Here is an 11025-nt window from a genome sequence, read left to right on the forward strand (position 1 = left end):
AGTAAACAGAACAGAATGCTGGGAGGAAGAGGAAGTGAGCTCAGAGACGCCATGCTCCCCTCTCCTGGGCAGACGTGATAGCTCTGCTCTCTAAGGCAGACGCACACACTCAATGAAGCTCCGACCCAGGATGGACATAGGCTAGAATCTTCCTGGTAAGCACACCTTGGGATGCTACACACATTATTAGAAATGGGCTAGTCCAGGTGCGAGAGTTAGCCAAGAAGAGGCTAGATATAATGGGCCAAGCAGTGTTTAAAAGAATAGAATACAGTGTCCGTGTAATTATTTCGGGGCATAAGCTAGCAGGCGGCTGGGGTGCTGGGGACGCAGGCCCACCGCACTTACTACAACAATTAACAAAAAAGTATCAGTCCACTTGCCCCGTGTGTATATATTTTGAGACAGGGTCTTGATACATAGCCTAGGCTGACTTGGAACTCAAGATCCTCCTGTTTCAACCTTCCTAGTACTGGAATTATATATGTATATCCCACACTTAGCTCGTAGCTTTGCTTCTTTAAGAGAAAAAACAAACTTATTGCACGGTGTGAATGTGTGAGTACATGTGTGAGTGCATGTAGTCTGTGTGTGTGTGTGCATGTGTGTGTGCATGTGTGTGTGCGTGTGTGTGTGTGCATGTGTGTATGTGCATGTGTGTGCGTGCGTGTGTGTGTGCATGTGTGTGTGTGCACGTGTGTGTGCGCGCGCATGTTTACCAGCCTGTATATGGAGTTCAGAGGATGACTATGGAACATGCAGATCAAACACATATCATTATGCATACAGGCAAGGGTCACAACCTGACTTTTCAAATGAATGAAAGTTCTGGCTATTAAATAATTGTCAGCAATTCCAGAACTGAGGAGATAAAAGCATGACAATTACAAACCTGAGGCCATTTTAGGCTTTAAGGCAAGTTCTAAGGCAGAGGTACTACTGGGAGAGGGGTGTAGGTGGGAGGAAAGAAGGAAAAGAAATCCAGGACTGACTGTGAATACAAACATCTAAGTAATTGTTTGCAAAGATGAAATACTGCTAAAACTAGACCAGTTTTTCCCAACATGTTTACTTTTTAAATAGATTTTCATATACTGACCTCTGAGAGAAAGACAACCTAAATGATAAGCCACTACAAGCTGAGAGGATTTCATCACACACTGAACAAAATGTATCCTGAAGGATACCATATAGGAGCCTGGTACATAATCTATCAATGATTCTGCTTTCTCATAATGAGCTCATCGATAGCTGTCAGTTGACATGTGATGTCAGTGCTGTCCCTGCTTATCACAAAACACTGACCTATCTTATAACCTTTCCACACTCAGTCTGTCATCTGCAAAATGGTGATAAAAGAGTGTTTGTGTAGATTCATCAGTTAATGTTTGTAAGCACTAGGGAAATGAGCACCACTCCAACTATTTATGAGTCACAATAATAGAATTCATGCCAGTCTATACTCTTCATCAAGATGGAATGAAGTTCAACCAGATGAGTCAACATAATTAGTAAAGATCCTGAAACTGTATCATGAAGATAAAGGGTAAGGAGTGCTATAACATAAACCTGAGAAGCAACTCCAAGACATGTTGTCTCCATGAGCGCTATGACCTACAATAAACATCTGACACACATAGAACTTAGCTGTATGGCCTAATTTTAGTCACAGTTATGTGTTGGAAGAAACCAAATCTAGTGAAAGTGTGTGTGTGGGATCAGTCAAAATCAATTTAAAGAATATTATAATTTAACATGTCACGCTAACGATAGGGCGAGACACAGAACAAATCTCTTAAGTGGGAAAAATGGCTACCACATTTCTAAACGTTAATTAGATACCAAGCCATATTGGATCACCCATAAAATGGTAGTTGAAGCTGGTTTGACAAGAACAGCCTAGCCTTCTACAAGTATGACAATCACAAAATATGCCTTTATAATTTTCTTCTCCCAGTGCCATTCCAAATCTGTACAAGCTTCATGACAAAGAGCATAACTAAAATCACGAAGACTTAGGGAGGCAGGAAAGGCATCTGGGATTACAGGAGAAGCAGAGAACAGAGAGTGAGGGTTTCGTTTCTCCTTCAGACAGGTATTCATTCAATGGACAGTTCATTCGTTTTCCTAGTCACAGTTCTCATACTCATTTCCTTCCCTTCAAGATATTTCCAGAATCCATGAAAGACACAGCAAATGTATGAGCAACTAGGTTTTTTTTAATTAATTTATTTATTTATTATGTATACAATATTCTGTCTGTGTGTATGCCTGCAGGCCAGAAGAGGGCAGCAGACACCATTACAGATGTTTGTGAGCCACCATGCGGTTGATGGGAATTGAACTCAGGACCTTTGGAAGAGCAGACAATGCTCTTAACCTCTGAGCCATCTCTGCAGCCCCGATCAACTAGGTTTTACAGACTTCAGGAGAAATTTACTTGTATCTGAGAATCTCCAGATTAATGTCACTGCCCACCACAATGTACAAAAACAAGCCATTTTCTAATTCCAGACTGACTCTACCAGTAACTTTACTGAGGATCAGCTGGAATAAATAAGATATATGCCATTTTATGAAATATAGCTTAATGCTCTACGCCCCAGTAATCATAGCCTTATTTGGCTTTGTATTAACAACAGTCAGGACACAGTGTATAGGGAAGGAATGAAGACCCAGTGGCAGCACCAGTATCAACTAGGTGCTATTGGAAAAGGGAAACAACTGACCATTAAAACTATATGCAAGAGGGACTAGAGAAATGACTGCAGAGGACCTCTGGGTTTAGTTCCCAGCACCCACAAGGTAGCTCACAACTGTCTGTAGCTCTAGTTCCTGGGAAGCTGACACCCTCTTCTGACCTTTACAGGCACTAGGCTTACACACAGTGCAAATATATACATATAGGCAAAATACTCTTGCACATAAAAGGAAAAGAGCTGGCATTGGTGGCACACATAATTTAATTCCAGCACTTGAGAGGCAGAAGAGGCAGAACTCTGTGAGGTCAAGGCCAGTCTGGTCTACAAAGGGAGTTCCAGGACAGCCAGGAACATAGAGAAACCCTGTCTTGACAACAACAAAGAAAGAAATAAGAATGAAAGAGAGAAAGAGAGAGAGAGAGAGAGAGAGAGAGAGAGGGAGAGAGAGAGAGAGAGAGAAAAGAAAAGCTTGTGAGATCTGTTGTTCCTGCCAATGGTGTAATAAGGCTCTCTAGAAACAACAACAAAATGTATCCATGAGGGGAGGGAAATAAAGACAACTGTAGTCTTATAGACAATTACAGAAAAGATACATTAAAAATTCTGGGACGCAGCATTTTACTACTTTGATAGATATGCTTTGAGTAGAGATTATCATGCATCTAAATATAGCACAGTAGTTATAGATTATAAATATATAAATATACTACTAAACACACACACATATACTTATCCTGAGTCACCTATTTGCCTTCCAATACTACTGGATGAGTAAGGTCAAATAGATGAAATAATAGGCACTACATTAGTTATATCAAGAGCCAATTTCACCACCCCCAAAGTTTTTAATTTATTACCAAAGTCTGTATATTATTTGTATATGTATAAAAACATATACCTACGTACATTGAAATTATTAAAGATTTCTGATTCTCCATATTCACAGCAAAGTAATGCTGCTGACTCACTGTCTTCCAAATAAGAGCTCTGTAATACAAACAAGATCATTATTTCAGATATCTAGACAAATGAGCCCATAAGCGTGAGAAAATATGCCAACCAAAATAACTGAATTAATGTTAGCTCATAGGTGAGAAACTGCAATTCTGATTAGTGATGGCTGTTTTAAATAGAACATGGCTAATTACTAGTTGCGTGAATAGACTAGTTAAATTATTAGGAAATTGATTAAAGAATGTTTAGTTAGCTTAAGCATTTTCTGTGGCTTTCCAATTTGGGCAATGGATGCTCTTCCTTTCATATTCAGAACTCTCCCTAAACTGAGAACAGACCTCCATTCACTTATCCTCCCATCCAAAGATAGACACTTGATGCTATTGTTTAGAGACAGGATTCAGAAAGAAGACAGTAAGATCGAGCCCGATTAGAGGATTAAAAACACTAGCCTCACCTCATTAGACCTGCTTACAAGTGTTTATCAGAGCCAAGAGACACACTCTACTCAAGTCCTTTGCCAGATGCCAGAAAACAATTTAAAACCTTTTCTCCCATTCCCCAATCTCTCTCTCTTTTTTTAATCTGTCTAGAAGATAAGTACAAGGAGACAAAGAAGTGAAACAACTAGCTGATAACACAGGAGTGTTTTCCCCTGTGACTAATGACACAAAAAGAGGACAGAACGTTTGCTGTTGGATAACAGTGGATGGAAACCGAGTTATCATCACATAGAGCATTGATGTCAAGACTTCATATGAGCAGTGGTTGAAACCCCAGTTATATGTGGTATCTACTTTATAGCTGTCCTATCTGACACTTTGATTTTTCTGAGCAAGGGTATGTTTCACCTGCAGAATACCTGAGAGATTAAGCGTTTTAGAATACTGGGAAGGAGTGTAGAAACCCCCAAACAGCAGCTTCTTCTTCAATAGAAATTGAAAAAAAAATAGGGCTACAACTGTGGAAATATGTCCCTTTAACCAAGTATTATTCAGAGAAAAACAGGAAAGCAAAAGATCCACACACAGCAAGAAGTTTTGATCCAGAACAGTTTTCAAGCAGCAATTATGGTTATAGAATGTTTTAATCTTTATAAGGGATATATGGTGCAAGAACTTTTGTACTTGTATAGTTGCCTAGTAATTGGCAAGCAGAACTCTTAAGAAATAAATCCCTTCCTACTGTTAAGTCTCTTTTATTTTATTCCTGATCTCTGTCATAAGGCATATGGTTTAAGAAGCAGAAAACATTTGACTGTTTCTTTTCTCTTTCCATCTACCTTTCTTTCCTTCTTCCTTATTTTCTGGTTATTGTTCTATTTTCTGCTCTACTCAAATGAAACTAAGATTTTTATTTGTTTGCATTTTTAGAGAAAAGGTCTTAGTCCTGACTGGCCTGGAATGCAGGGTATAAAACAGGCTGGCCTTAAACTTAGGGCAATCCTTCTGCTTTTGCCTCCCAAGTGCTGGGATTGCACTGTGTGCCTCTATACCTGACTGGAAACTAGGGCTTTTGTTTGTTTGTTTGTCTTTGGTTTTTCGAGACAGGGTTTCTCTGTGTAGCTTTGGAGCCTGTCCTGGAACTCACTCTGTAGACCAGGCTGGTCTTGAACTCACAGAAATCTGCCTGCCTCTGTCTTCCTGTGTCTCCCTCTGTCTCTGTGCTGGGATTAAAGGTGTGCACCACCACTACCTGGATGAACTAGAGTTTTTAAAATATACTTTTTGTGATGGCTATTCTTGGTAGTCAAGTTGACTACATTTGGAACTATCTAAAATCCAAAAATGGAGGGCACAGCTGAGAGGGAATTCTGTTTAATTTGAAGTGGGAAGATCCACTTCTAATCTGGATCTCTGAGGTAGGAAGACACACCTTTAATCCAGTTCTCATAGGCTTCTGCTGGAAGCCTATATAAGGACATGGAAGAAAGCTGTTGCTCTTTGCCTGCTTGCTCTCCATTCCTTCACTGGTAGTAGAACCTATTTCTTTGTTATTCCAACATATGCTGAAGACCAGCTGAATCCAGCCTCATGGACTGATCAAGTACTGAATTCTTGGACCTTCTGTTCATAGGCAGCCACTGTTGGATTAGCTGGACCACAGTCTAAAAATTATTCTTCTTTTTGTTGTTGTTTGTTTGTTTTTGAGACAGGGTTTCTCTATAGCTTTGGAGCCTGTCCTGGAACTAGCTCTTGTAGACCAGGCTGGCCTCGAACTCACAAAGATCCATCTGCCTTGTCTATGCCTCCCGAGTGCTGGGATTAAAGGCATGCGCCACCACTGCCCGGCCTAAAAATTATTCTAATAAATTCCCTTTATATACATAAATATTTTCACTCTATAAGTTCTGTTACTCTAAAAACCCTGACAAATCACTATCAGATATCAAACAATGAAATGTATCTTTATCTAGGACTAAGATTTTTTAATTCTCAGATGCCAAGACATATCAATACACAGGTACAACTGTATTAACGAAGTAATTTTATAGTCCTAGAAAACTCTCAGTGTACCTACCCCTAAGTTAAACACTGAGAAATAATTATGTCACTATGCAATGCAAACACTGGGAACAAAATTCAGAAGATGTTTACGTATTTAGTATTAAATATTAAGAGAGTTTAAGTATTCCTTCCATTCTTATTCTCCGACCTCCTAGTTCTCTACAATCCCATTCCTAGAGGTAATTACTATGTCAGTTTCTTAGCTATTGCCTAGGGATAGTCTGTATATGACCAAGTTTATTTGTTTAGATGGCTTATTTCTAAAGAAACAGATGAAAGCAATTTCACCTATTTTCCTGCCCTTGCCTTAATTTATCTCTATTTCAATATTTAGAATGTCTCTCTTGAGCCTTTCCATCCAGCCAGATCCTGCACATCTTTCTCCAGGGTCTATCCAGGTAAATGAATAGAACTAGAAAAGTTTATTGAGTGACTCATAAAGACCAATATCTCCTGTTCTCTTTCATCTGAGGTTCCTAGCTCCAAATCTTCAGATGTAAGTATATGACCTACAGTAACTGCAGAAACTAGGAAGTTATAAGGCACCACTATGCATGGGGGGGGGCTTTAATTATGAAGAGGGAGGCAGGTAAATACACAATAAAGAAGGTCAATAGCAGTAAGGATGCCCCAAAAAGTCATAAGAAAACTTATCATTATCTACCTAAAAATACTTATACTGCATGCGAGTGTAAACACAGACATACATAATTTAAATGAGACCTTTCCATCTGGGCTGACAATGCTCTCCCCACGTCATGGACTATAACAAACCCCAATATCAGGCATGAGAAATTCTATTTTGAGTTAGTCAGGGTTAGTCAAGAGACTCCCAAAACATTATAGGCCATTGCTACTGCCCTTGGTTGCCTTCCACAGTGGGAAGGTAAGTCCCTGTCACTGAGGACATCATGTACTTCAGACACAGGACCAGAGGGTTTGAGCTGGATCTGACCTGAAAGCCTCCTCCCAAGGAGTCATATAAGCTTCTAAAGGGGGAAAGCAACCAATAGCCCTACCCAGTTATGATGCCTATGAAACACAATGAGCAACATGGCTCTGCAACCCTAAGGGTGCAGTAGTGGCATGCCTACCTTGGCAGTAATCAACAGGTCTCTAATTTAGGCCTCTTGAGCTTTTTGATGGGCATATGGCCCACTCAACAAGAGGAAAATAATGTCTAATACTGGAAATCTAGCTGACTACCCAGCGCTAGAGAAGCCATGGATCTTGGGGGAAAACCAACAACTACCACTTTACTAAACCAGAATAATCCCCAACTATATTTTAAGTATTTATCATTATATGCACAGAAAAGTATAGTTCTCACCCCTTTTCAAGGAAACTTCCCTTCGCAACAAATGGAGAACATTGCAGAAAATCACAGCCTATCAAAATGCAGAGTTGTAGACCAGTCTACAACACAACTCCTGTACCTAAGACTGAGGTATCACATTGCAAAATAGGGGATAGCAGAATTGTAAGAGCCAGAGAACAGGGAGTTTGTTGTGAGAAAGTGCATCCTAGAAATGTCAGAAATTACACTCATAAAGTTTCACCAACATTGCTACCTAAACATGACCTGAAAAGGATGACACAAATAGACATGTTAATGTGTAAAAGGTAATGATCAGGAGACTTCAATCCTAGACAAAGACAGACATCTACAAGCCAAAAAGATAGCCCAGAAGAAAGCATCTGCCAACATTTATATTTAACAGCAGCCAGCCACCCCCATCCCTGAAGAGTAAATACATATCTGTTGTTAAAGTCTGTTTCTTGCTATGGAAGCCTCAAAAACTATTACTAGAACTAGAACTTTTCTAGAACCTGTAAGAAGCTATTCAAATTCTTCAAACTCAGCAAAGCTGGGTTAACTTCTACATTGCATTAGTTCGAGTCAAAGACAGGATCTTTCTATGTAGCCCAAATTAGGCTGTAACTTGCTATGGCCTCAAATCCAATTCACAGTCTTCTTGCCTCAGCCTGCAGAGTGTTAGGATTTATACACATGTATACCATACCTAGGTCCTCTTTTAGTTTTAAAAATCCTTGTGATTGGTCATATTACATTCCACTCTAATAAACCAGGACAATATCCCCAATTTAAAAGCTACATTATTAATACCCTTTATTCCAACTGCAAATTTAATTCCTTCTTTACCATGTAACATAAAAACATTCTCAGGTTCACAGGGGATAAGAATAAAATTTTCTTTTGAGGACTATTATTACACCCACTACACTAGTCTTTTCTGAACCTTTCACTGGGGGAAACAATTATAATTTAGAACCTAATTTTACACTAATACAATAGAAAGTGCAAAAATCAAGCACATACAATGAGAAACACACTATAACTGTATTTTACATAGGTAGAGATCTTAAAAATTCAGTAGTAGCAGCAAAATATTTGAAGTTACTTTTCTTTTCTTTTTTTTTTTTTTTTTTGCTTTTTCGAGACAGGGTTTCTCTGTGGTTTTGGAGCCTGTCCTGGAACTAGCTTTGTAGACCAGGCTGGTCTCTAACTCACAGAGATCCGCCTGCCTCTGCCTCCCGAGTGCTGGGATTAAAGGTGAAGTTACTTTTCGTAGAGAGAAAATGATTGTCGTATAATCCAAGGAAAGTATTTTACAAGCCTCTTTGTGCTCAATAGCACAGGTCTGCAAGATAACTATCTGGTATTAAGGACACAATCTATGGTTATTGAGGGGTAATACTAATTATACTGAGTAAACATGAAAATATTTGAAAGTTTAAGTAAGGATAGATTAGGTGGTTTTCTTCTATATATCTATAGTTCCTTGTAAATATATTTTCCAACTCTTATATCTCTCTAGGGATTCTCTCTCCACTTCTAGACTGTTAGCTTCTCATCTTCTATCTCTGGGCCTGGTGCATTCAGTAAGTATTCAAAGAGTAAGTAGTTTAGCATATGAGTTATTACAATTTTTCCTTACTTTCTAAAAGCATCAGTTGAAGATGAGACATAATCCTGTGAACAGGTGTGGTTAAGATAGCCGGGCGGTGGTGGCGCACGCCTTTAATCCCAGCACTTGGGAGGCAGAGGCAGGCGGATCTCTGTGAGTTCGAGACCAGCCTGGTCTACAAGAGCTAGTTCCAGGACAGGCTCCAAAACCACAGAGAAACCCTGTCTCGAAAAACCAAAAAAAAAAAAAAAAGAGAGACCAACAATCTCCATTAAACACATGGTTATTATCTTTCCAATAGAAGAGCAAGCTACATGAAATGTTGGCTCTCATGGGCTTCAAGTCAGCATGGAGGTTTGAAGTCAAAGGAACATCTTCTCTTCTCAGAGACTGCTGGGACTCAGCTTTGCCTAGGTGGATGATTTGCTGTGGTTGCTAAAATACTGTTTGAGCTTTTGAGAGCTTTTAACCTTAATTTAAAGAAGAACTGTAGATGCCAAGAAGAAATCAGAATTACTCAAAAAGATCATTTATCATTTCCTAGGCTTAGTTCCTATCATATTTTTTTTTACTGAACTCAAATGAAATTTGTTTTGCATTTTGGTTCAAAGTACAAAAGAAAAACAGTTGGAAACTGTTTTCTGAAAAGAAAACAGAAAAGAATTCTGTAACAAAACCTATTTGTCACTAATTAAAAGTTAGTGTCTTTGGACTGGTGAGATGGCTCAACAGGTAAAGGTGACTGCTGGTAAGCCTGACCACCTGAGTTTGACACCAGTCACCTGAATGACTGAAAGAGAGAACTGACTCTCCCAGCTTGTTCTTTTACCACCACGTGTGCTGTGACACACACACACACACACACACACACACACACACGCACAATCCTTAAAATACAAGAAAAAAAATCAATGGCATTGAAACTCTGAATAAAAAAGATCAGGGCCTTCATACACAACAATTTACAAAAGTCAGAAGTAAGGAGACAATAATATGCCAGAAGATTTTGAGACTAGTGCAGAAAAGAATCAGTTAATTGGAAATAAGCAATTTGTAGTTTATATAAAGATTATTCAGAAATGTATGTGTATCCTCACAGAAACATTCACAGGACGTGCTTAGAGCCCTAAACTTATAATTATAGCAAAGTCATAAAAAGAAAAAGAAAATGGGGTATTTGGAGTGGGATGCAAAGGCAGCTGTTCAAATGCACAGGTTCATCCATTTTTAAAAAAGCTCATTACACATACAATAGAACTTACACCTAGTGTACCATGATAGAGTCTAAAAGAATAATCATTCAAAAAAGCAGCAGTAATAAGTAATAAGCAAATTCATAAAGACAGGAAAAAGCAAAGCCAATGTTAGATATTTAATCCAGACTGAAAGTCCACAAAGAAAACAATGGGGAAAAATGGTAGCAACATTTCACAATTTATGGACCTAGAATCTCAATATACAAGAAAAACATGCTGGATATTATGGCACATGCCTTTAATCACATTAATTGGGAGGCAGAGGCAGGTAGATTTCTCTGAGTTTTAGGCCAGCCTAGACTACAGAGCACATTCCAGGCCAGTCAGGGCTACATAGCGAAACCCGGTCTCAAAAAGTAAAAAAGTAAATATATGAACAGGAGAGGGTTTGGATTCCTGTCTTGAGTAGTTGACTATATGGTTCACAAGTGAAAGGTAATCTGTGAAGACTGGTTTGTTCTACTGATTTCTATTAGGCTTCTGCTATTAACAAGTTAGCAGGTTAGTTCCTTCTGGCTCTTTGTGAGAATTAAAGAAAAAAAAAGCTTTCTTCTCCATGGAAACACCTGGATAGCACAAGACACAAGACACTATATACAACCTTTTTTTTTGTTGTTTCTTTGTGTATTTCTATATTTTGATGTTCATTCTCCCAAGTTCTTTTTTTTTTAAATTT

At 38.8% G+C, this 11025-nt stretch overlaps 1 protein-coding gene across 2 annotated transcripts in view; it reads right to left on the reverse strand.

Moving 5' to 3' along the window:
* Positions 1-11025, reverse strand: part of Ssh2 (slingshot protein phosphatase 2) — a 243541-nt gene that overhangs the window by 181648 nt on the left and 50868 nt on the right. The window contains exon 2 of one of the 2 annotated variants that reach the window (XM_026780288.1): positions 3609-3689. The exons of the other annotated variant lie outside the window; for it this stretch is intronic. Coding sequence (XP_026636089.1) covers positions 3609-3689 — 81 coding nt within the window. The remainder of the gene's footprint in view (positions 1-3608; positions 3690-11025) is intronic. 2 annotated transcript variants of the gene reach the window in all.

The sequence above is a fragment of the Microtus ochrogaster genome, chromosome 7 (genome assembly GCF_000317375.1).
Source record: "Microtus ochrogaster isolate Prairie Vole_2 chromosome 7, MicOch1.0, whole genome shotgun sequence".
NCBI lineage: Eukaryota > Metazoa > Chordata > Mammalia > Rodentia > Cricetidae > Microtus > Microtus ochrogaster.